Source organism: Cygnus atratus, chromosome 22 (assembly GCF_013377495.2).
Source record: "Cygnus atratus isolate AKBS03 ecotype Queensland, Australia chromosome 22, CAtr_DNAZoo_HiC_assembly, whole genome shotgun sequence".
In the NCBI taxonomy this organism is placed as follows: domain Eukaryota; kingdom Metazoa; phylum Chordata; class Aves; order Anseriformes; family Anatidae; genus Cygnus; species Cygnus atratus.
The window spans coordinates 6,349,908-6,375,250 of NC_066383.1; the positions used below are offsets into that span (position 1 = coordinate 6,349,908).

The 25,343-nt window shown below is 45.1% G+C and overlaps 3 protein-coding genes across 6 annotated transcripts; 2 read left to right on the top strand and 1 right to left on the bottom strand.

The window, feature by feature from the left end:
• Positions 1-1,992: 1,992 nt before the first annotated feature.
• On the bottom strand, positions 1,993-8,732 carry LOC118252428 (T-cell surface glycoprotein CD3 epsilon chain). 4 transcript variants are annotated; one of them, XM_050715009.1, is made up of 8 exons: positions 8,667-8,707; positions 8,372-8,486; positions 6,896-6,916; positions 6,599-6,619; positions 5,903-6,109; positions 4,872-5,024; positions 3,843-3,889; positions 1,993-3,487 (listed from the first exon to the last, which is right to left on the bottom strand). In XM_050715009.1, exons 2-8 carry the CDS (start codon positions 8,454-8,456, stop codon positions 3,431-3,433), a joined length of 591 nt encoding a protein of 196 aa, XP_050570966.1. In that variant the 5' UTR covers positions 8,457-8,486; positions 8,667-8,707; the 3' UTR covers positions 1,993-3,430. The 4 variants fall into 4 exon arrangements, with proteins under 4 accessions (XP_050570966.1, XP_050570968.1, XP_050570967.1 ...); XM_050715007.1 differs by having other exon boundaries at positions 1,999-3,487; positions 8,604-8,678; XM_050715011.1 differs by lacking the exon at positions 6,599-6,619 and having other exon boundaries at positions 8,667-8,732.
• A 4,514-nt stretch (positions 8,733-13,246) lies between these two features.
• Positions 13,247-18,862, top strand: MPZL2 (myelin protein zero like 2). Its single transcript, XM_035555802.1, has 6 exons — positions 13,247-13,377; positions 15,430-15,596; positions 16,230-16,440; positions 16,681-16,825; positions 17,170-17,257; positions 17,774-18,862. The coding sequence occupies exons 1-5, from the start codon at positions 13,323-13,325 to the stop codon at positions 17,228-17,230; spliced, it is 639 nt and encodes a 212-aa protein (XP_035411695.1). The 5' UTR covers positions 13,247-13,322; the 3' UTR covers positions 17,231-17,257; positions 17,774-18,862.
• A 325-nt stretch (positions 18,863-19,187) lies between these two features.
• Positions 19,188-25,343, top strand: MPZL3 (myelin protein zero like 3). The gene is made up of 6 exons (XM_050714995.1): positions 19,188-19,254; positions 20,236-20,402; positions 21,405-21,615; positions 22,266-22,431; positions 23,268-23,325; positions 25,317-25,343. Exons 1-6 carry the CDS (start codon positions 19,188-19,190, stop codon positions 25,341-25,343), a joined length of 696 nt encoding a protein of 231 aa, XP_050570952.1.

Below are 25,343 nucleotides of genomic sequence, written 5' to 3' on the forward strand. Positions count from 1 at the left end.
AGCTGGGGATGGGGGACCTTCTGAAGGGAGAGGTTTGTTGCTCCTGACTCATTTAAATTCTCTTCCAGAATTGGGGAATGAGGACAGCAGGAGCACAGCAACACTCAGCAGGGTCTGCATCACTCCTGCTAAGTGCCTGGCCAGAGCTGGGGGTGGCAGGAGGCAGTGAACAATAGGATGCTTCCTCTGCACATGCAGGGCTTGGCATCTAATTGCATTCTCCAGACCTCAGAGGCCTGCCAGGTCCCTGGCACCCAGCTAGCCTGCAAGCAGCCTCAGTGCTTCGGGGAGTGAAGCATGAGCAAAGAAGCAAGCTGGGCTAGCTGCCTAGAAGAGCTTGTGTGGGCTAGACCCAAAGAGGAAATGGAAACTGTGCAGGGGACGAAAACTGCAGCACAGACCATGCAAAACACGTGGCAGCAGAGCTGGCCGGGTAGTGAAGGCCAGAGACAGCCCTCAGTCCCCTCAGCTCCGATGTTCTTGGGAGGCTCCTCCACACTCCTCTGCCTGAGCATGGCCAAAACGGGAGGCAGGTTGCAGGCAGGATCAGCTAGCAGTTAGAAACCTCAGAAACCAGGTCATCCCCCATGTGCCAGTTGCATACAGCTGTAGGCTGTTTTCCTGCTTTTCTCAGAATCTGGGTTCCACGTACCTAAGGCTTTAGAGGGCACCAGGCTCTGAGCTGACTTGTGACTCGATGGTGCAATACAAGCACCAAATGAGCTCACATGCAGTTTCACACAAAGAAAACTGGCCACAAATCTGGCATGTCTGACATGGCAAACAACATTTTGTCTGTACACAGCTGTGGGCGCACTGCACATGTCCGTACAGGAATCACTGAGTGATCAGTCTTAGAGAACAAGAAAGCAACCATTTTCCTGTGGTGTCAGCTCTTTATACAACAGCATTTCGCTCTTCACATCTGCATGGCATTTCCCTTTAAACTGCTCTGGTGAAGGGTGAGCCTGGCGTGGCCATTAGAGGCCAAATGTGCTGTTTCCTCCTTCCATCGGCAAAGCCACCCGAGTAGGACCTCATTAAAAGAAGTGACCATCAGACTGCCTGGTTCATAGCGGTTTCACGGCCATCAGACCTCAAAAACATGTAGCAAAGATGTCTGCCCACACCCAGACAGCAGGAGAAACCCCCAGCAGGGCAGGTCTGCTCTGCGCACATCAGACAAGGAGCAGGGGCAGCATTTACAATGGGGCTGGCTGTGGGAGGCTCCACGCCTCACCCCTGGGAGGACACAGCAACGCTCGGTAGCGCAGCTAACACAGAGGATGTTGTCGCTGGATGTGCGCTGATCCCACTGAGACAAGGCGAGCGTGGGATGGCACTGGTTGGGGCAAACACTAGGGAAGTATAAGGCCCTATAAAAGGGAGAAGCACCAGGGTGTAGCTCGAAGCAAAATTTGTACACCCGGAGCGATCCAGGCCTCTCCCATCCCATCCGTGGCAGTGGTCCCTATGGCTAGGCTCAGTAAGCTTCCCTGGAGCAGTGCTGATTTGCAAAAGATGAGAACCTGACCCAGAATAGTTTCAGAGCTGCTGGGGACTAGTGCTCTCTGTATCTTGCAATCTCCCTCCTTGATGTTTAATGCTTTGTATGGTAAACCCAGCTGTACTGCCTTTAAACCACATCCTGCAGGGTAAGTACAGCAGTCTCAAGCATGAACTTCGCTGGGGTGTTCAACTCCCCATGCCGAAACTCTAGGGCTAAACCACCCCCAACCCCCACCACTGCTGCTGTTTCCTCTCTGCAGAGCTGTTGCTCTCTGCAGAGCAACAGAAATGTGGCTTGCTCAGCCAGCCAGTCTCAGGCCAGAAATGTTCCCACACATTAAGCGTCTCTGCTCCTTCAGTTACGACCTGTCCCACTGCTGCTGCTTTGGGAACTGCAGCTCTTCACATCACGCAGATTTGGAACGGCTATGCTGAGTTCAAATAGTTTTTCTTCAATAGAAGCATAAACACGGGAAATCTTTTCAATGCATATCTGGAGGTTCGGTCTCCCATTTTATTAATATATTGCAATTTTTAAATGTATATAAAGAAAGCTGAAACATCTTTACCAATGGCAAGGCAGCCTGCCATCTTTCTAATAGAGCCCAAGCAGAACTCAAGTAGGGAGAGAAAGGGCAGCCGGCAAGGACAGATCATGAGAATCTGCAAGTGACAATAGTTCTGGAAAATGAAACTCCAGCAGCAAATGTACAGCCTTGGGGCACAAGCCAGTCAAAGAAATATTTTTATCCTAGACTATGCTATCCTAGACTACACTATAAAATATCAGTAAAAACGGAGTCCTTGAAGTCTGTGGGATGAGAAGGGCAACGCAGCAAAAGAGTTAGATGCTCCCTTGGATTTTGTGGGTCCTGAGCACTGCCTCTGTGGCCCCAACACGTTCCTTTCAATTCCAGCAAACAAGCTGCTGCAGAACAGAGTGCTGCTCCTGGGGCTGAGCCAAAGGGTCTCAGTTCTAATCTGGGAAACACAAAAATCCCTGCTGTGCTGTCTCAGTCAGACTGCAGAGGTGATACTCATTGATTGCTAAATGGGGGTCAAATCTTAGCTGTAATATCTAAGAGCCCTATAATTTAATAGTAACAAAGATCTAACGCTCAGCCAAGCACTTTAATTTCCTAGCTGGCTTTCAGATGACATGGGAAGGTGCCAAATTCCCGTGTGACCCATTAAGGATGTCCCGACAAAGGTCTGAAACACAAAGGACCCTGGATGCAAAGGGGTACTCAGCCCCCACATTTCCCTCAGAAGGGCAGGGGGCTGGGCAGGCCTGCCGGCATGTACTTATAGACATGCTTCTCATTTTTTTTTAAAGGAAAACTTATTTTTTTCTTTTAACTGAAATATTTTCATTCAAAGCAGTGGCCTCACTATGAAAATGTACATTTTCTTTTTAATATACTGACTGCCTCTGTTCCTTTTTGTTACAGTCATGGGCAGCAAAAGCTAAGAGCCTGAGAGCAGGATAAGGTCAGAGGCCAGTCGCTCTGACAAGGACCCACTCTTCACCCACCAGCTACCCAGGAAGCACAAGGAGCAAGTGGAGGCACTTGGGGCAGAAATGAAACTGGAGGGAAAACCAGAGCATGCAACTGGAGCAGAGAGAGAGGAGGACAAGGGGAAAGGAGGCCAGGAACAACGAGTGAGGCTCCAGTCCTTTAATGAGACGGAAAACTTCTCTTGCCAATAGTCTCATTTGTTTCTTATCCCTAATGTTAGACTGAAGGAACATCTTGGGGTGGGACAGCATAGGGCAGCAGGACGCCTGTCCCGTCCAGCCACCTGGCTTACCCCAAAATGCCTGGGCCTCAGCAGGCCTGCAGAGAACTGGTAGCAAGCTGGGCAGAAGCACGCGACTCCTCTGCCACAGTTTTCCATCCAGCCTTCTTCTGTGGGAATGTCAGAAGCCCCTGGATTCCAGGCCTGCATACACCTCCCGCTGGCCTTTCCGGATGGGCTGTGGGAACAGCAGAGGTGTTAGTTCAGGAATCTTTATTCACATACCCTCAAACCCTCCGAGGTCTTGGTTGACACAATACTTAGGAAAAAAACACAACAGAGAGACCAGGTACAGTGCTGCTTTGGCATTGTGCAGTCTGCAGGAAGCTGCAGTTCTGCTCCTGACTCCCCGTGTCATCACCAAGAGAAAGGGCTCCATCCTCACCACCTTTTTCCTCCACCCCCTGGAAAACTTGGAGGTGGACTGGATGCTTCTCCAAAGGAGAAACAAAGGACAAATGCTACAGATTCCCAGCTCTGGCTACCCTTCCCCAGCCTGCAAAGTGGTGGAAAAAAAGGCAGGTTCTCCATACCTCATAGTCTGGGTTTGGAACAGGGGGAGGACGCTGCATTTTCTGACCTGCAACAGAGGCAAAGAGGGGTCAGCCTTGGTGATGGTTCTTTTAACATATCACGATGGACTTTCACAGAGTTGATCCCAGTGTAATGCATACCGTGGGTAACATTGTATGGCTTTATTATGAGCATAAAGCATTTAAAGACCCACTGCTGCAGTCAGGAGGCCTTCTGATCACTTAGGAGGAAATCCATCTTTCTTCTTCAAGAAGAACTACTTGAAAGCATGAGAGCCCCATGACCACAGGCCCAGGCTACAGCTCCACAAATGGGTACCCGATCTATACTCCCCTGGCTTGGCAAGATGCATAGGCGTGAGCACATCACATTTCTGTCAAACCCAACACACAACAGGCACAATGAGCATACAGTAGGGAATTCAGACCTGCTGAAAGATTTATATCTGCTTTGTGGGTGCTACGGAAAAAACGGCAACATCTGATCTGCACAAAGCCAGGGTGGTGAAGTCACTACCCTGCATCACTTTGCCCCACCATTTATAATCTATGAGCCCCTCTGCTGGACTCACTGGGCCACCAAACCGTGGCCTCAGAAGCCAGGAATTCGAATGTACAACTTTAGTAAGACCATGATTTTGATTTCATGCCTGAATGCATGCCTGATTCAGGGTCTTTGAATGCCTGGGACAGCAGCTGAGTGGGCCGGGGCCAGGCTGGGTTGGCAGGCCACACTCACAAGCTAAGCATCTGCTGTACAGTGTTTGCTTCATCACAAACTCAGTGCTGCTTCACAGCAGCCTGGGAAATGGTTTCCTATGGGCAAGAAGCCTTTGACACAACACAGCAGCCACACCTGGCCCCTACAGAAGGCTGCCCAGAGCAACAGATGTGGCTATCAGGAGTGGAGTTTGGCAAGGCCTTGGGGGCTTGCGGGGAGCAGAGGATTCTCTCACTCAGCAGGGGAAGTGCTTCGTTTAGCACTTAGCAGACATCACAGAGAGCAGAAATGTCTGAAATAGCTCTTACCTCGTGGCCGACTGCCAGCACCAGCGCTCGGTCTCCCCTTCCTGTCTTTGCTGAAGTAGTAGACCAAAATCAGCACCCCAAGGGTGATGAGAAGATCTGCAATGATGATCCCTGTCACAGTCAAGGTATCCAGCTCCCTACAGTTGGTGCACACTGCCAGGAGAAAAGACAAAGGTGCTCAGAAGCCAGGTACCCCGTCTGGTCAGCAGAGGGCTAAGGGAAAGGCTACAAATCCAAGATGTTAGTCAAGTGCTTTCCGCTCACTATGTCTGGGCCTTACATATCTGTTAATGCTAGCAGAAAAGATAATGGTTTTGAGTGAGGAGTAAAGAGCAAACAGAAAGGAAGGAGGAAGGCACAGACCATTATATCCCCTCTCCGTTTCAATCTGCATACGGTCTCGGGGATCAGTGTGTGCGGTACCTTCACTACGCTCTGGTGTTTTGCATGGCCTGAGCAAAGCATCTCCTAGAACATTAGTGCTCTTCTCATGCCTGTCTAGCCTTAACCCCTGCTGCCTTGGCTGCATTCTAAGCACTGAATGTAGAGCAGCTGCCCAAACCTCACAGGGCTCAGAGGCTTAAAACACTGTGTCAGGGCGGAGGTAAACTCTTCCTGGCTGCTGGGTCACAGAACAAGGCTGTGTGCTCCAGACTGGAGTTTTCCACTCTACAAGATAGGAAATGCCTCTAGCCTTTATGGCAGACTACTCTTGCCTTGTCACGTGGCAGAAGCTGTGCAGAAAACATTGTGAACTATGTATGTGGGAACCCCTGATATGAAACCATCTTGGGACTGAGGAGATCAGAAGGAAAAGGCGCAGATCGCAGGGAGATTCATTTTGCCAAAACTGTGCTTTTGGACTCTTTTATTGTCCACATAGAGCAGGAAGAACATCTGCAGAATAGCATTCACTCAGCCCAACAGCACTGAGAATCAGGCCTCATCTCTTTTAACATTTGTCAGTGAAAGATGTAGGCTTTACCTCTAGCAAATGTAGATTCTCATAGACCAAGTGCTTTTTCACTCACCTCTGGCCTTCAGGTACATTTGGATGTTGTCACTACCTGATGCACACGTCAAATTGAGAGGAGAACTGTCGTGATTCTCTTTCACGTACGTATTGCCTTGAGCCTCTAAACTTTTTGGACTCCATGTTACGTCTTCAGTCAAGGGGCATATGACTGTCACTGTGGTTCCAGAAATATCCACCTGGAGTTCTTCACGGGAAGATGGGCCTACAAGAAGGGAAATCATCATTACAAAGAGATTCTGGGAAGCTTCCCTGCCCACCCTTGATTCCACCACAACAGTTTTCTCTGCTCATTCTTTGACTTTACTGAATAATGTAAATTCCGTATGTATGCATTTTCTGCATGCACATTTACTTTTAGTTTTTACACTCATCTCTTTGCAACACTAGGCAGTATCAAAATACCATCACAGAATGCTCAGCTCTATGTTGGAGTCTGTCCACACACCGATAGTTTTGTTTATCCATGTGTTTGCTGGTCCCTGCAAATATCCCACCCTGCTTGAAGACCACTAACAGCAACTAAGGGCAACTCATTATAGTTGATTTCTCTGAACAGTGATGGCAGTAACAACTAAGAAACAGGAAATGTTTCCCTCCCAACGCACTGCTTGAATTCAAATATTTCTAGTCCTTGCCTGTGAAGCTTTTATATCATACCATATAATTAAGAATGCCAGTAAAATACACTTACCCCTCAGTTCTTCACCAGAAACTGCAGGAAACAAATAGTGTTGGCAAATCAGCCCACAAATCAGCCCACCCAACAAGCCATTGCTTACCACTCTCTGAAAATGCCCAACCCTACTTCAGGATCACTACCAATAATAAGGGACAATTCAAGACAGCCAATGAACAGGGATTTTTTTTCCTATACTACAATGTTTTTATAATTCAAATACTTCCATTTGACTAGGAGTTCTCACTTGTGAGGCATAGTTGGTCTTTTTAGCTTAATAAATCGTTAAGAATGCTGGTAAAATACACTTACCCTCCTGAGCTGCGGTGCCAACTACAAAAGAAAGAAAAACATGTGTTAAGCAAATTAGCCACTGATATCATATACCTTTCCTATTTCAAGGATATTGTTTCTGAATTCAGCTTCTTGAAAGACATGTTAATACTCTTATAGTTGTGCTAAATAAAACATTCTGTTAACTGAGACAGGATGTTGTTTTAAAATGAAGTATTTTTCTTTGGAAGCCATTTTTAACATAGAGTAATGCAGAACAGAAATTTGAATGATTTTTGAGCCTGTTTAGAAAAAGATTTATTGCACGGAGTACACCCAAGAATTTTGCTTTATCACCATGGGCCAAGGAGTGCTGGAAAATCATGCCTGTTTTCTTCAGTGAGAGCAGCTGTGCTCTACAAGAGTATGCCACTGGTAGAATGGACCCTGATGCTCGATTTAAGTCCGTAAAGTGGTTTACCTACATGATTTTCTCTCTCTTTGCAGGAAACAAGTAGCCCCATTGAAGTCTGGAGACGAAGTATTATAAAAAGTTTTTAGGAGATCTGCATTAGACTTGTGATCTGCTTTAAAGATATTTGTTGATAGAAAGTAACCTAACTAAGTAAAGGAATGAGGTGTATTTAAGTGTTTAGTGCTGTTGTCTCAATCCAGGTAATGCCTGCTCTACAGTAGGAGCTACTTATAACAAAACTGTAGATTTGAAATTACACAGGCATAGGACTTGGCTGGAGAGAAGGCTATCTGATGATTTTTTTCTTTGTATAAAATCAATTTAAATTTGAAAAAGAACAGGACATTGCCACACCAAATGTTCTCAGTTTTCTCAAAGAATAGCAGTTGGTATTTACAGCACATTGGCACAGGAGTTGTAGTCTTACAGCAGTTACCTTTTAGTTACCTTTCAAAATTATCTTTCATAGTTACCAGCTTCTTTATAGCCTTTACAGATACTCCTCATTTCATCTTAAAACAGCTTTTTAAACTCTGGTCAGTTCAAACTGGTAACATGGAAAATGCTGCCCCTCCCATGATATCACAGTGAATCTGAACACAGAATGGAAGTTATTCATGCTTGATCACAAAATGATTTAAGAAAAGTGCATGACTGAAGAGTAGAAATAAAATAAGAATTAAAAATTCAGACCCTCATAGTTCATGCTGCTGTGGAAAGTAGTGCCTGAAGTTCCAGCTCTTAATTTCACCCACCTTGTTGCATAAATTTTGGCGACCAGGTGTTTTAGTGAATCAGCTAGCAAGCAAAAATTCCCTAGGGACCTTAGGTTCTTCCCCTAGCCTGAGAGGGCTGAATTCCCATTTTCCTGTCCTCTGACGGGAACTCTCACTCTGGAGAGCAGCAGCTGTACTTGCCAGTTTCAGAAGATGTGGATGCATGTACTTTGCAAAACCAGCTGCATGCGCCCGCGCTTTCTCTGCTGCACCCCTGGCAGCCACCCTTCGGATCCCAGTGGACTTCTGGCCAGCTCTACTCACCCGCACACAGCAGGAGTCCCAGGAGGGGCAAGGACAGCTCAAACCTCATCCTTGTGTTCCTCCTTCTCTTGCTCTTCTCTACCATTGCCGATCAGATTGGCATCACTAAGGCTGGCTGTGAAGGAAGAAAGAACACGTTGGCATTTCAAGTTCTCGCTTACAAGAAAGAGGCCCAAGATTTTTTCCTAGAATTGTGTACGGCAATGAATGGAGCAGTGCCGAGGAGACTCACTGTTTCCAGTGAAACCAGCAAGCAGCCAAGAAAGACAGAACGCAAACGATAAAATGAACCCACTTCAGGAAGCGTGGAGGCTCAAAATGTCTTCCTATCATGTCATTGGCAGCAAGGGGTGGGTGCTCTGCGCCAGCGCAGTTGGAGACCTGTTGTAACTGCTTTAGGAGCAGCCGGAGAGATAAACAAGCCCATATTCATAACAACTTTTCAATATGAGTGTTTCTAAAGTTCAAACTGCTGCAAGCAACTTAACATACTGAGGGAATCAACAAAGGAACCAGAAACACTACAAAAAGCTCAACACCTAGAAACGCCGCATGGCCAGCACTGTTCAGACACATCTGACTCGCTGTCCCCTCGGAGGGTTTAACATAATCGTAGTTTGGGTTGGAAGGGACCTTAAAGATCACCTAGTTCCAACCCCTGACATGGGCAGGGACACCTCCGATGAGACCAGGTTGCTCAAAGCCCCATCCAGCCTGGCCTTGAACAATTCAGGGATGGGGCAGCCACAGTTTCTCTGGGTGACCTGTTCCAGTGCCCCATCACCCTCATATAAAAAATTTCTCCCTACTATCTAATATAACCTATCTATCCTCTTTTAGTTTAAAGTCATTACTCCTTGTCTTATCACCCCACTCCCTGACGAAGAGCCTGCACTGGCTCCTTTCAGAGCTTTTCTATGGACTAACTTCGACTTTAAAAACACGAGGCAAAGTGACCTGATTCCACTAGAGGGGGCTCCTGCCCCTGCCAACGTGCTCTGCTCAGCATGCCTACCTCTGCAGCCTGCAGCGGGGAGCTTTCTCCTCGCAAACTTGTGATTCAGGCAGCGAAGACCTCCTTCCAGGCTTTGCAGGGGTAGTGGCATGCAGAACACACTGTCCCTCTGTTTTCCTGTGCTTGAAGCCTACAGAGGTAGCAGAGCTGCTATTAACGGTTGCGAGAGTACTGGGGATTTTTAGGGTACCTGCCCAAAGCAGACACTCGAGGCAAGCCAAAGCTTCCCCTTCCACAAGGGTGCACTATGCTTTGGCACCTGTCGTGCACATCTCCAGGGACTTCAGATGGATGGAGCTGGCTTCTTGCTCCTTCCCAAAAACTTGCTATTTAACGACATGGCTAACCATAATGCTGTGGGCCTCTATTTAGTTTACTGAGGAGCTCCACTTAGTTGTCAGACTTCCTTTTACTTAACTTTGTTTCAAAATGAAAAATAATTACATTACTAGTAATGGTGCCTGGGACTTGGTGCTCTTTTAACAGCTGGATTCAGGACGTTTTGAAACAAGATGCTGAAGGTTAGTAAAAGATTGCAAGTGAAGACTGGAGGAGATGCTCCTCCACAGTTTGTGCATTAAACAAATGTGGTCCTAACTGAGAGCCAGTGTTGTTGCTCAGTGGCCAAAGGGCAGCGACAGCGAGAAACATACTTGTCCTACTGGACTCTGCACGGGCTGCCTGAGGATAAGAAGTTGCTGCTACACAGACAGATAATTTTAAGAGGTGCCAGCCTAGTCTGCGGGAAAGTTGTGTAGCCGATGTGACGACTGCTGGAATGAAGCACAACAAAAGGCCAAAGTGCTAAACTGGAAACTCCTACAGCCTGACTGCCTTGCCGGATGAGTCGATTACCTGTAACACAGATGCACTGATCCATGGGGATTTGGGGGTGCCTCGGGCTTTTCTGCAGTGATCAGCATGTAATTGGTGGCATCCTGCGCTGAAGAAAGCCATGAACACGAAACCAGCCCAGTGGGACTGAGCCAAAATCAAATGACAGGCTGAGGAAGGGAGCTGTGGAGTCGTGCTGTTTAATGCTGCTCTAACCACACAATTGTGCTTCTCCCTGAACATGTGTGAGGGAAAGTCCCAGAACCAGAGCTGTATACTTAGCTCTACTTAGAGCCAACCGCTTGAGCTGACAGGTAGACAAGATTCCCGAGTGATGGTCCCTGCACAGCCAGCCAGCCAGAGGCAGCCTGCTGCAGCTCTGCACTCTCCATGGGACAGATCTGCCTCAGCATCCTCAGAAAATGCTGCTGCACTAGGTATGTTTTCTTTCCCCATGGGACCACTATAAAAATGCATTTTCAGACTAGAAGAATCGACAGCATCAGTTCCCCAAAGAACAAACTCTAGGAGCCATCATCAGGATCACGTTTACCTGCTTCCCAGCAGAGTTTCTACATATGCAGTGAATAATTTCTCTCCTCGGAGGAGAGCCAGTCAAGACCCAAATATTTGATCCTACACCGCTGCAATTACAACAGATCAGCTTCTTTCAAATCAAGAAAGTCTTGCTTGGAAAGACTGGACCAGCCTCTCACACCTGAGCAAGAATCCAGTGGTTAAAAAACAGAGCCTGTGCGGATGTGCTTCAAGTTCAGACCTGAGCTGATGTTGCCGAGCGGCAATTACATCTCCTAGGACTGTTAGAGATCTGCAAGCTATTCAAGAATTCAAGTAATTCTGCAGAACAATCAACCATAGCAAGGGCTAATCCCCTCCAGCACATCCTACTTGAATGCATTGAAAATAATGCCCATGCTCTGATCATACCTGGAGCACACACAGCGAGGTCCACATGTCTGAGATACGTCAGTCTACATACAACATGCTAAAATGACGAGTCGTATGACAGACAATAATTAGTGCTCAAGATAAAGATCTCCTGGGCAGAAAAAGATGACAGAACTCAGGAAACATAATACACAGAGTTTATGTTTGTGCATAAACCATAAGCATAAAGTTGATATTTTAAGCCACAGGAAGACTCCCTTTCTCTCCTAAAGATTCTCTTCTTGCCAATTTTCCTCTTCAGAACAGTTTTTTGGACACTCCTTTTCATTTCTATAACTTCATTTCCTCCCACATCTTTTATATCATCATAAAACTCCTCTTTCAGCAATATAAGAACCTTGGAAAGTTCCTTTTCATGCTTTCCAGAGCAAACAGAAAATGATCAGCTCAGTTGTGCACAAAACCCTCTAACGTCATTCCAGGCTAACTTTTAACCCTCAGTGTGAATGATGCTTTTTTCCACAACAAATCAGCTCCAGCAAACTGCCTGCTGAGCACTCTTACAGACACCTGAAAGAAAATCTGAAAAGAGGTCGTATCCTCTGTTGGCAAAACAAACAAACAACAATAACAAAAACACAACCCAGCCTAATAAATGTTTACAGTGGAAATGAAAGAAATGGAAATGATGTTTTGGAATAGTAACTGAATGAAAATCTAGTGAGACGCAGTGATGAAGAGTTAGCACAGGGCCAAATTATTCCAAGGAAAATAGACACGTGGTATCTCAGAGCTATTAGCAGAGACAAGATTCCCTGTGCTGTTCTGTGGGCAGCTTGTGAGACTGATGCCCTCGGTGCTTTTCTGTATTGCCAAAGTTTTAGCTTGAAATTTATAAGTTAAAAATAAATTCAGTACTCTCCTCAGAAACTGCTGCCAGGATGTGATGAGCAAACAGGAGGAGAGATGTTTGCGTGGTTGCTCATTAGCAGGAATTCTGAGAGTCCTGCTGCTGTCTTCTGTCCATCAAAACCTTGTTCTGACCAGCACTGACACCTCAGTGTGTCCCAGGCAATACAAAACCTCCCGACTGCAGACCACATTGCTGCATGAGAAGACTGCCCTCACTCTGAGCTCTGAGCTGAAGGGAGCCCTTCAAAACGCCCAAATGTTAGTGGCATCCTCCCCCTTCCTGCCTTGGCATCCCTGCAGAGGCAATTAGCACCAGTCACAACTAAAGCTCCTAACCCAGGATGGCTGCTTGGAACGAGACCAAGGGTCATACACGAACACAGCCACAGCCAGTAGCAAGTTAAATGCTGTTATATGATTTATGGTCTGATAACACAAACATTCTGCTATTGCTAACACACCTGTAAAACTCACTTTCATGCTCTCACAACATCCACGTGCTGCTGGGAAAACATTTTGTGTCCCACTGAGTTTCTCTAGTGCTTTGTGCTGCTTGTTAAGCTCAGTGGGGCTTCCCCAGCTGTGCCTGGACGGTCACTGGGCTTGACTCATATCCGATGTAGTTCTCTTTTGACTTTTCCAAGAATTTCACAAACACTTGTTAATGCAGTTTCTCCATTCTTCTGTAAGATGAAGATCACCTCAATTTAACTATAGGTATCTGTGTTGCAGTAGGACCCCTCCGCTCCCTGAATACATGCCCAGACTACTGCTATGGGCAGTCTGTTTTGGCTTTTTTTAATTTTAATCTTTATTTTTCATATGTACACTATTTGCAGGTTTTTATCAAACAAATGGCCCTCACTCCTTCAGGCTACCTATAAATAACCTAGGGCAAATTTATGAGCAAAATTACCTCCCCCAAGAGGGGAGTGGTTTCAAGTGGAAGCTGGGAGGAGGGATGATTGCAACACAAAAGAGCAAAGGAATATGGGAGGCAGAAGAAATTAATCTTACCTTGAAAATCTCCCTGTTTTATGCACAAGTGATCTGTACTGCCTGGCCACACCTTGCCTTTCATTGCATGGGCTGGGAGCAATCCGTGACTCAAACAGGAAAAAGCACGCACGTTGCCTTGCAGCCCAAACCGAGGGAAAGGAATTTGCTCAACTGTCCCGAGAAGGCTTTGAGAAATTTGTCTTTCATCCAGCTATTGAGAGCCTGAAACGAACTTGTCTTCCCTGCACTGCTCAACCTCCAGAGTACGGACTTGTCTTCCTGATGCATGGCCTCACCTGGCTGGGAGCTGTGCTCTTCCTTGGGGTACAGCTCCGAGGTAAGGAAACCTGATATTGCCTGGCCTCAGTTGCCATCTTGACTTTCCTCTTCTCATCCCTTAATTATCATCTTCATTAAGGCAGTGACTTTGTAGGAGTCTCGGATACTTGTTGTGGACAATTGCTGCGATTCTTTTGGTCCTGGGTTTGCTTGCAAGTGATTGAATTTCTCTGCAAAACAGGTTTAGGTGTGTTTGAGCGGAGGAAGAACACCGCTCTAATTCTGAGCTAAGGTTACACATCTTTGCCTTTCCTGCCTTCACTCAGCAGGAATCTGGACTTTACTCTCGGATGGTTGTTTTCTTTTTCTTTTTTCTTTTTTTTTTTTTCCACTGCCTTTGTTACTAGACAATCAGAGATTGTTAAACAGTTTAGATCCTTTACACAGCAACAAATCAGAATGACAGCGAAAAACTCACTTGAATTTTCAGTGGTTTATATCAGTATAACTAGAATCAAAATTTGGTCTGGGACCACCATGTCCTCCTTACCTAAAGGCATCAGCACCCATACTCTTAGCAATTTGTCTTGAAAATAAATAAATATATTTTACAGTTAGTTCCTACACTTGTTCTTTTTAAGAAGTTTAAAATGAAATCAGGACAACTTGACACTTGGAAAAGAAACATGATCTCAGCCAATGAAATTTTCAAGTGTGAGCACCTGCAGTGGTTTGGCATTTCAAATATTTTCTCCTTTGAGAAAAGGAATTATTTGTCAAGAAATTCTTTGGCTCTGAATTATTTTCAAATACAGGAAATGTATTAATTATCTTTGCCATGAAACCATATTTTACAGCCCCAGATAAGCTATTTTTTCCCTGAGTCACACTGGGGTAAGTTAATTCATCTTCCTAAAGTGATGGGAAATTATTTTTTTTTTCAGTGTTAGCATTTTTTTTCCTTCTATAAGTGGGTAAAAGGAAAGTAAGGTGAGTACATAATCAAGAACAGGGAAGACTGTCCCCTTCCAGAGCAGGAATAGCAAGATTTTTCAACTGGCACTGCTGTTTGGTGGAAATTATCCCACTAACCCTGAGGGACAACATTTGGCCAGTTCAGAGGCCTTTTTGTTTTCATATTTTTCATTTTTCTTTCTCTGTCGTTATGTTCACTCTTGCTTATCTCTTTCTGGGTAGTCTACCTTGATGTTAACTTATTTTTAAAGCAGCAGCCATGGTGGTTTGCTTAACAGAGGATGTTTCTTTGACAAACAAACACTTACAGATTCACCTCGATGATCTCCTGTAGAGTTCCTCAACCTGCTTTCCCTATAATTGTCCAGTGGTGCTATTAACCTTCTCAACAGACACTTCTTACATAAATAAGGGCAGTTTTCACCATGGTATTTGTGCCACACGAACTGATAATACAAAGTGTATAAAAGAAAGTTCTGGGATGGGAGGTGGCAACCATTCGTAGGTGCTTAGCAGTGCTACTTGGAGGAAAAGAGCTGGTTTTCTGGAGAAATCTGGGTGGGGAATTGAGCGCAATAGAGTGTAAATCACCTGCCATCATGTGCTGAGGACAAGCACGTGAAGTTATACTGCATCTTTAGTGCTAATCAGGAGCATATTGCAGGAGGGCTGCCATTTACAAGTGTACCTCCTAGATGTTGTTTGCTCATGCCTGAAGGAGACATTTCCCCAGAAAACAAACCAATGTGTATTGTTCCTATAGGAAAGTCCCTCTCAGTGGTCCCTTCTCAACTAGGTATCAGATCTGTCAGTGTTTAACTGTGCAGCCACAAAACTACAAAGGAAGCATTGTATCAGCAATACAGATGAAAGCAAACTCCAGTAAAACGAGCACTGTGCAACCTGCATATCAGCTGACAAAAACCTTGAGGCACATTGGATCTTTTGGATTCTACATAAGCAGGACTACCTCCCTCAGTAATTAAATCTATGGGATTTGAATGTTATGTTAAACATTAATAAGGACAGATAAAGCAGACTCCTGCATAGATCAAACAAAGATAAGGATAAGTGATGATTTTACTCGTAAACAGTAGTTTTGTTTACCTCTAACCCCTTGTTGTTTTCTCTGCAGCACTGTGGCCCATCACAGCCCTCGAAGTTTACACTTCCAAGGAGGTGGATGCTCTGAATGGAACTAACCTACGTTTAAAATGCACCTTCTCCAGCAGCAGCCCTATTAGCCCACAACTGTCAGTGACGTGGAACTTCCAGCCTGAGGACCTGAGCTCTCATGAGCCAGTGAGTGAGACCTTTATGCTCCATTTCATTGATGCACACTTGCTCAAATAAACCACTCCTAGGGCCCAGCTCTGGCTGGGTAACAATTCCAGGTGTTGGTGTGGGCAAGCACAGCCGAAACACATGAGTAAGTACATCTCGGCCCTTTTCTCTGCAGTTCATAAGGATTACTCTAAGCAAGAAGTTTTGTTTACAGAACCTGGTTCAAGAAACAATTTTTATGTTTAGTTTTGGGAAATCGTGGTTAAAAGATTTGGGGCCTGATGAAACTGTACATGTTTACAGCTGAATCCTGTCTTAGTTAACATCCTGCACCTGATGACTTATGATTTTCTTTGGCCAACGTGGCAGGGTAAGCAGATCGACAAGTACTGTAGTATAACTGAAAGAACACTGAACACAGCCTAACAAAGCCTTAGGCCTGAGCAGGACTGAGATCGCATGGCTGCTAGAGCAAGGGTATGATCTTTTGAAATTGCCTCAGAGTTCATCTGAGAGAAACTGAGCCAACACAACTCTCCTCATCTTAGGCCGTGTGTCTCAGCTGGTGCCACTCCACTTTCACGTGCTGCTTCCATCAGAAACACTGCACAAGCCACAGGAATGACAATTTACTTTCTTTCTTTTTTGTAGGTATTTTATTACCTCAAGGAGCCCTACAAGCTGTCTGCTGGACGGTTCAAAGGGCGAGCCACTTGGGATGGGAATATTGAGCGTTATGATGTTTCCATTGTTATCTGGAATTTACAGCCCACTGACAATGGGACATTCACCTGCCAGGTGAAGAACCCACCAGACGTTGATGGCACAATTGGTGAAGTGCGACTCAGAGTTGTGCAGAAAGGTGAGAGGCCAAGAACCCCACCAGAGGTTATGAGTTTAGCCAGTGCAGAACATTGGCAGGTCTTCCTCCACATTTGGAAAAATGTATGAAATTATAAGGAGAAAGCATGAGGAAAGGTCATGAATATAACAGAAAAAGGAGCTTAGGAAAAGGTTATATTCATGCATACAGGTACCCAGCCTAATATCAGGAGCCCTCAGTGTGTCCCTCTTGTTCATTTACCTGTTTTTCTCCATGCAGTGCATTTCTCAGAAATCCACTTCCTTGCCATCGCCATTGGGTCTGCATGTATTCTGATGATCATTGTGGTGACAGTTGTGATTATCTGTCGACACCATCGGAAGAAAAAGCAAGAGAAGACGACCGAGGTGTCAGATACTGAACTGTAAGGACAAGGGGGAGAGAGAGAGAAAGGCTTCTGGGAAAGAAAGCTTGTCAAATATATCTTCATGGCCTCTCTGATTCATTGGCTTGGACCCTACGCTAAGCATCTACAATGCAAACTGCTAACACAATTAGCAATAATTGGCTGCTTACTTGCAGTCAGAACAGAGCCCCAGGATGAATGAAGTTTGCAGTCTTTGTTTTGCTCTTGCCCTTTAAGGTGGCTCCTCACTCGAGGAGGAGCCTGCATAACTTCTTGTTTTATGTTATGTATGTTATATGTAACTCAGAACCTGACTGCTGCTCAGGATATCTGATGCTGATTATTTTTTTTTCTAATAATAGTAGAGAAAAGGAGAAGCTGAAGATCAGAGAAGAAAAGGAAGCCACTCCATTAGAAGACTAGAGGTCTTTGATAGTATATACAATGGAGGTATCTATTCAAACATTCTCTAATTAATGCTTTAGTGTTACTTAAACATTTCACTTCTGTTCACAGTCAACAGGCCATGGTAGCCATGAACATGAACAACTGAGACCATAGTCACATTTTGCTCTTGAGGAGCCTTCAGGGAGAGAGACTGACAACTGAACAAGCAGTGGCAACATAACTGCCTCTTAACCATAGGAGTGATTTCTCCACCTTATTGTTGAGGATCATTGTAGGAAAGCCGTTATTGCTGCTTTCCATAGCTTGTCTGCTTTGTGGGTGGAGAAATGAATTAATTTCCTTTCACTAGTTTTGAATCTATTTTTGGATTCATGTAATCTTTATTTTAAATTGCTACAGGAAGACTGAAACTCTTTCCAGATATGCCGGCTTTGCTGAAACAGCCTAATTTTTAACCACTCAGTTTCTGAGGTCGGCAGATGCCTCTACTATGTTTATTTTCAACAATAATCCTGAGTAATCAATCTGTTTTGTTTCTCTTATAATCTTTCTTCTTAGGTACTTCTGAAGCAGATGGCGAGAGCTTGTAATTTTGGATGTTAGAACAAAGCTGAATTACAGACGCCTGATGCTGCAAGTGTGGTATCCCTGCTCAACCTGAAATTCTTGCAAGAAAAGAGGGTGACATTAACATAAGTTGTAAAGTGTTATTTCCTTCATTGAAGCAAAACAGGAGGAACTTGCCCTATGAACAAGGAAGTTTACTTAATCTTCACAGCTGCTGAACATGAACAAATTGGCTCTGAGGATGAAAAAATCACAGAAGTCAACAAAGTCAACAAAATGCTATGACAGCTGACTTAATATTTGCCGTGTCTGAGCAGACACACTCGTGCACCTTAAAATTTGAAAGGTACATTTGTGGTGCTCAATTTTTCCACCCTCAAAAACCTGTTTGATGTCACTAAAAGGAGGACTCACTAGGTGAGGGATCAGAGGGGCCGCTAGCTGCTACAACCTTTATTGTCTCTTTGCTACTTTAAGCGGAAAGTCTTTGGGAATGCATGCTGTTTCTTATTAGGGGTAACATTTCCCAGCGGGTGTGTTTTTCATATTAATCTTTCTCAACTTCAGTACACTTTGTAAATGTGACAGCTGAAAAGGCTGCCTTCCAGTGCGCACAGCGTGGCCGTGTGCTTTGGCAGCTCCCCTTCTCCCACTCGCCTTGTCCTGGTGCACACCAGACTGCCCTCCTTTCCCTCTGCTGCTCCAGTCCTGCTTCTCCCCATTATTCCTGGTGGACGACAAGCTGTGAGGTGCAACGCCTCTTGCCCTGACCCAGCAGACCTGCACATCCCGCTGCGGTGCCCTGGGACGTGGGCTGGCAGCAGCTGCGCTGGAGGCTGCCCCAAGCAAGTGATAATGGTGTGCTGCCACACTCAAGTTGAATTCGAAAACAGCACTCGGTGGCTGCTCGCATTGTACCAGGCTTCCAAAAACACTATCACCAGTATTTCTCTGGATGCTGTTTATTGCCCCAGGCTGCCATCAGCACACCTTACTCCTGTGTTCAATCTTATTTAACACATGCCCTGTACTTCCATTGACTTAATCAATCCAAGGCAAATGAAGCCCCAAATCATTAAAACCACTGAGCTATTACTGTATTTAACCAGCTCTAAAACAAAATATCAGCCTGTTTGTTTAAAGACTAACTTTATGACTTTATAACTCTACCTGTAATGTGCTGGCCACATTATCTGTTTGTACGATATTGTCTTCTATTTTGATCGTCATAAATAAACATGGTTTGTGGATAAAAGCGAGCGTTACTTTTTCGGTGAGCCCTGCTGGGCCCTGTCCCCGGGTGCGAGGCGAAGCCCCGTCGCCATGGCGACGCGGCGCGGCCATCTTGGGGCGGCCCCCGCCCTCACCTGGGCAGGTGAGCCGCCATGTTGCGGCGCTGAGCGGCATGCGGGGCGGCGGGGCGGCGGCCGCCGGCGGCCTTCTCCTCCCGCGGGGGGCCCTGATCCTGCTCGGTAACGGGGCCGGGGCGGGTTTCTTCTGCTCCTCCGTGGGGGGGAGAGCTGCGGAGGGGCGGTGTGGGGCCGACCCCGGCCGGGGCACGGCGCGGATCGGGGCTGCGGGGCTTGCTTTCCTCACCCTGCGCTCTGCCCTCCGCTCCCATGCCACCTTATTCCCCTCTCTGCTCGATACACTTGAGATATTAACATTTCCAGTTGGCAAGAAAAGTGTCGTTTTTTTTTTGTCAAGACGCTATGTTTTGTATTGTTTGAATTGAATATTGGCAGAGGGGTTTGCAATACTACAAACTTGCACAGGAATTGGAGGCGCTCGATAGAAACGTGCGCCTGCTATCGTTCAAGAGTCAGCTGTGAAAATTAGAGCAGAACCTAAGGCAGGGTATCGCCCTGAAAGTCTTCGCGAACTGGAGCCGAAGGTTTGTGAAAGGGAGGATTCGGACGATGCTCCTGCTGGGCAGGCAGTTTGCCTCCCTGGCTGGGGCATCGCAGCAGGGGAACGAGGCAGGAGTTTCGTGACATGCTGAAAACGAAAAATTAAGGTCATTTACCACTGCAGTATGCCTCGTAACCCAGTGCGCATGCAAGTCACTGGCTGCATCACTTTGGGGCAAGGCACGCTGAGTCAGAACTACCTTGAGGTAGTCTAAAGCTAGCAGGTTGCACTTCCTCAGAGGGCTGCTTGAATTGGTTTCTTGCCTCTAAAACTTCCTTACCTCCACGTCTAAAATTCTGTATGCTTTTGGTGGTATTTTCAAGATAAATACTTTTCGAGGCTAATTGCAATCCCATAGAGAATAGGTTAGGGAAATGATCTGCTTTGCTTTGGTTTCATTATGGGGGTGGTAGTCACTACTGTGCTTCACTCTTCAGACTGGGGTTAAGCTGCACATGCATCAGTATGTTTGGGGCATCATCACTCCCGTGCCTCACAAATAACAACAACCTAATCCTTGTCTTTTGTGCTTGTTCCAAAAGGTATCTGCAATGCTTTTTCCCTGGATATTAAAGCCAGTTCTAAAGTGCGAGCTTTCGTTGGTGAAAAAGTACTGCTGTCGTGCACGTTCAAATCCATTTCTCCCATCACTGAGAGTCTGACAGTGGACTGGACGTACCGGCCCCTCACAGGCGGTCACATGGAGACAGTAAGTGAAGGAGGCAATCTTCTTCTAGTGAAGATTGACCAGGTCTCTGTGTATGTTGAAAATCTGAAAGTGTTTTATTCCCGTTTGCCCTGCTATGCTTATTCTGCCCTTTGAAATGCGGGATTCTGCTTGTTGCCTTCTTTCCCATCAGAAATTGCTTTAGTGTCCTTTGGGCAAAAAATTTTCAACGTAAATGTGTTGTAGCGCAGAGGTGATTATGTAAACCTTTGGGTTTTGACACAAGCACTGTATTGTACGCTACAGCTATATGTAGAATGACTGTAAAACATTTGAGTGGGAGCTTTCTTGAAGGCAGCTATACCCTATTAATTCTGTGATGCAGTCTACTCCTGATTTTACCTTGGAGTGCTAAAAACGTGTGCAATGACACTGAAGACAGTCATGATGACAGCCTCTGAGGCTTATGGGCTGCTACTTGTCTTGGCAGCAGCACTTTGAAATGTAAGCATAAATACACAAATCAAAAAGGCAGCTGGAAGCCTCTCATTCAAGGCAGAAACAGAAAATGCGTATCTTTACAGTTTACCAGTGACTGACACTTCCTGAAGAGTTTGAACTCATAGTGGTATCCCTGTATCTGGAATAAAAGGGTGCTGCCCGTATGAAATGAGGTCTGCTAAGTCTTCACTGGTAGGGCAGGAAGTGCCAAAGTGCAGGAAGCAAATTCTGAAGAACTGCCATGCTCTGTCTTGCGTGACGCAAGGAACATACTCCTCAGCTGCAGATCTGCAGAGGGGAACAAGCTGGTCAGAAGGGTGATGATGACATATGTCAGTGCCATGGCTGGTAGATAAAAGCTTTGGAGTTCTAATGAAATGGGACAGATTTAGAATTACCAGATAGGAACTTGGAGAGTCTCCTGTGTGCAAGCTATTCTTTCTGACTTGTTAATGTGTCTTCCTTTATGTTTACAATCCAAAAAGTAGTTTGATTTCTTAGAGGACTGTTATTAGAGCAATTATTGTCTTTCCGTTCTTTTAGATTTTTCATTATCAGTCGGTTGCCTACCCAACAACAGTGGGAAAGTTCAAAGACAGGATATCCTGGGTTGGGAATGTTGCCAAGGGTGATGCTTCCATCGCTATCCAAAGCCCTGTGATGAGCGACAATGGGACGTTCATCTGCAGTGTGAAGAATCCTCCAGATGTGTACCACAACATTCCCCAGATAGTGCTGATAGTTACGGAGAGGGGTAAGCCTCCATTTCATAGCGTGCTCTCACCTGTGTGATACAGCTGCACTGTAGCTTCATCAGAACCTTAAAAATCTGAGCATTGCACATGAAATTGGTTCCCTGGATTTCCACGTAAGAATTACAGCAAGAATTACCTCAGCCCTTCTTTCTTTGCTAAATACGTAGAGAACCACTGAATTTATTGGGGGCAGGAAGGGATGGAGGAAGCTGTGCTGATAACAAATCAAAAATCCGTCCTTGTTCACGAATTCCGGTCTCCGAATATTGCGGCAGTAGAATAAGTGAGATTTTTGGGAAGTACTGGTCTAAAAATACTGTCACGCCACAAACGCTGATTCTTAGTAACACGTCATTTCCTTGTCTGCTCTGTGTGTGAGAACTACCCCAAATCTGAAGTTCGGACGTGCTGACAAAGCTATGTCATAACCTGCCCACCTTTGGATTCTTTGCATATAAAAAACATCCTACTGTGCTGGATATGTGATAAGAGTCCTACAGATTCCGAGACGAGTTGTTTCAAATTTACGAGCCCTGGGCTGTGTATGAAAAGGCTGTCAGTCCTTCCTGGATGAATGTTTTTCACAGAGACTTAAGAAAGCCGTATTTTACTACTGTTACAGCTGGTCTGTTCTTTGTCTATCCCGCAGGCTTTTCCTTCCAGCTGACTTCAGCGGTGCTGCTGTCCATTTTAGTATTTCTCCCTTCCATCATTGTGGTCATTCTGATGTTGGTGAGGTTGGGAAGGAAATCTGGACTGCTAAAGGAGAAAAAAAAATCTGGCTGCAAGAAATCCTCTATTGAAGTGTCTGATGAGTAAGTTGTGTCTGGAACTTAAAGCCTGTTTTTCCACCTCGGCCTGTTGACACCGGCCAATGATTCTCCACTGTCCTTCATTTCGTAGCTGTCAGCATCTGCAGGTTGGCCACTGAGATCTTCCTCTCTATGAGCATAATTTAGCTAGTGAGTAGAAAGCTTTGGAAAATCCATGTTTTGGAGCGTGAAGTAAGTGCAGTACATCCCTTTTTCTGTCAATGGTGTGAAGCCACAAAACTGAAGCAGTTTAGAATTAGGTAGTCTTTCACTTCTGCAGTCAGATTTATTTTGCTTAAATCAGCAAAAGATATTTTGCTTTTGTGGGTTTTATGGGTTGTGCTTTGGTGTGTGAAAGATCCGTAGCAATGAAACAAACCGAATAATGCTGTCTGGTTCCCTCAGCGATGGCCTGAGCACAGCTGCCAAGTCCTGAACAGGCTCTGGAGACTGGATTTCCATCTGAATTGGAGAGGATTGTGTGTTGGGAAGGGTCTGCATGGTATTGCAGTGACAGCAGTAGAGCCACGCTGCAACTGCTGGAGTTGCACCTGTTTTTGCAAAGAATTCCTTCTGTGCTAAATTTTAGAACTGGACTTTTAATACAATGTTTTGATTTATCGTAGTAAGATTTTCCAGCCAAAAGTCACCTCTTGCATTCTTCATGGCACTTGTTATATGAAATGTCTGCCTTTGAAAAAAGAGACCTGACACTCTCAATTCTTTTGGGGTTTGTTATGCAGAGCCACAGTTCAGTGTGGTAGAATTCATAGTCCATAGGAGATATTAGTGTGTGGTGGTGGGGAAAAGTCCATCCTCATCCTGTGTTTGTTCTCCAGGTCTGAACACACAGACACCTGCTCAGGGAGACTGAAAGCCTGGTGTTTGAACTGTGTGGTAAGTGAAAGTTGGTGTTTTCATAAGTGGTTTTGTCAAGATCAGCGCTCAGGGGAGGTGCAAGAGCAGCAGGCAGAGCTGTTGATAATTTCTCTGGGCTTCAGAGAACAGTCCCAGTTGGCTATGCTTATGCTCCATGGTGATTTCCACATTTTGGCTATCGGGTATAAGAACTGCTGGTCATGGTGCATTACTGGTAGCGGGAGCAGTCCTGAGATCCCCCAAAGTGTTTTTTTTCATTTGACTTTAGATGGAAGCTGACATTTCAAGACGAATATTAAGAATTTTAAGTGCTAACCACTGTACTGTGTAGTTTCTATCAGGCTCTGCATAACCAGTTTGGGGTCTGACGGAGCTATGGTGAGGTGTGGAGGCAGTAACGCTTCCATACCCTGTTTTCTGCAAGGATGGTAGTGTGTTGCCTTCTGTCTTTCTTACAGGTCTTCCTTAGAACGTATTGGTCACAACAGAATCCTGCTGAACTCTTGTGGGTTTTGTGTTTGTTTTTGTGGGGTGTATAGTTTGTTTGCTTCGTGAAATGGGTGGCGTTCTCTAATTCTGTTCACTTGCTATACCCTAACAACAAGCCTCTGATAATCTGATGTGTTGCGCTGGAACTACTGAATGTTTGCCATCTGCTGTATTTATTTTGCAAAATATATGTCTGAGTTGGGTGTGCTAGCATTAGCAGCCACAGCACTGTGTGTGACACATTCCAGAGTAAGCTCACACACATGCCTACCTGGAGAGTGTTTTTGTTTTTTAACCTGGTGTCCTACAGATCAAGCTTACCACAGATGCAGCTTTGCATCTTTTATACGCAGTCAGGAAGTATGTTAAGGAGGATTTAAATGTATTGCTTGGTTCCCTGTTCTAATGCCAATGATTTAAAATGAAGTAAATGTATGAGCTTTCAGACTGATGTGTGCAGACTGTTTCTACGCTTTAATAGATATAGAATGAAGAATGAGCAAATATACAATTTATGTATGAAATATTTATAATTCTTCACAGCAGTTACAAAGCAGCAGTATTGGCAACAAGAACTTTGAGAGACGCAGGAAGCAGAAAATGCTTTATTCAAAAGGGAGAGTTGCAAAGGGAGGTGGAAAGGCTGTTGCAAGTGACGTGCTGGGGAGCAGGGAGGTACCTTTGCTTTGTTGCAAGTGGAGAGATTGGGAAAAGGTGGGAGCTCAGATACAGTGAGACATGCTACTAGATGGAGATTTTAAAGACTGAAAAATGTTTTCTCATCCTTTGAGAGCAGGCAAACTTGAATGTAATTCTGGTGCTTTCGCGTTGAGTAACTTGTCATTGGTTTGATACTTTGTTCTGATATTCATCTTAACAACTCTCTGAACACCATCTCACTCACTATACTGAGTCTACTTTTTGAGGTTTCTATGAAACACTTTCTCATGCTTAATACTTTACCAAATAGTTAAAATAGCAAAGTTGATGAAAAATTGTTTGTAATTGAGATTACTGCAAAATTGGTAAGATTTCCAATATAGGGCTCATATGTTTGAGCTTCTTTCAAGCTGAGGGCTGCAGAGCTGGGTTCTGAGGATGCCGTCAAATCATTACTGTGGTTAGAACAATAGATGATGGGGATCTGAGAGTACATGGTTGTTCAGAGCTGAAAAACCCAACAGCTTGTGCTGCTCTGGATCTGCACTGCAGGAGTTAGGGGTGCATTTTAAGAAGACGTCTTTCTGCACTTTGTCTTTTGCTTAAGTTTTAGCTGCTACTTCTTTTAAAACAGATTACGTGTGTTGATGCAGTGGCAATTTGTCTGTGGTAAGTCAAACGGATTTAGCTACAAGTGTTTATATAACTACAAGTCCTAATTTGTTCAAGCACACCAGCAATTTGGAAAGCATTTATGCTCTTGTCTGAAGCCTAGCAGACTTAAATTTTTTGTCAAATTCATTACTTGTTTCATGTCTTTGTACGTAGTCTCAATTTCTCTCTTCGTACGCTCTCTTTAGGACACAGATGAGGAAGAGCCATACTGA

What these genes read in the sequence shown, in the direction of transcription:
- LOC118252428 (XM_050715009.1), bottom strand. Translation starts at nt 8,456, where the DNA reads ATGGTAGAGAAGAGCAAGAGAAGGAGGAACACAAGGATGAGGTTTGAG. An exon ending in TTCTGGTGAAGAACTGAGGG is followed by an intron (nt 6,110 to 6,598) that starts GTAAGTGTATTT and finishes CCCTTCTTGTAG; the next exon opens with GCCCATCTTCCCGTGAAGAA. An exon ending in TGCTGGCAGTCGGCCACGAG is followed by an intron (nt 3,890 to 4,871) that starts GTAAGAGCTATT and finishes CCTCTGTTGCAG; the next exon opens with GTCAGAAAATGCAGCGTCCT.
- MPZL2 (XM_035555802.1), top strand. Translation starts at nt 13,323, where the DNA reads ATGCATGGCCTCACCTGGCTGGGAGCTGTGCTCTTCCTTGGGGTACAG. An exon ending in CCTTGGGGTACAGCTCCGAG is followed by an intron (nt 13,378 to 15,429) that starts GTAAGGAAACCT and finishes TTTTCTCTGCAG; the next exon opens with CACTGTGGCCCATCACAGCC. An exon ending in ACCTGAGCTCTCATGAGCCA is followed by an intron (nt 15,597 to 16,229) that starts GTGAGTGAGACC and finishes TCTTTTTTGTAG; the next exon opens with GTATTTTATTACCTCAAGGA.
- MPZL3 (XM_050714995.1), top strand. Translation starts at nt 19,188, where the DNA reads ATGCGGGGCGGCGGGGCGGCGGCCGCCGGCGGCCTTCTCCTCCCGCGG. An exon ending in GCTGATAGTTACGGAGAGGG is followed by an intron (nt 21,616 to 22,265) that starts GTAAGCCTCCAT and finishes TCTATCCCGCAG; the next exon opens with GCTTTTCCTTCCAGCTGACT. An exon ending in TCTATTGAAGTGTCTGATGA is followed by an intron (nt 22,432 to 23,267) that starts GTAAGTTGTGTC and finishes TTTGTTCTCCAG; the next exon opens with GTCTGAACACACAGACACCT.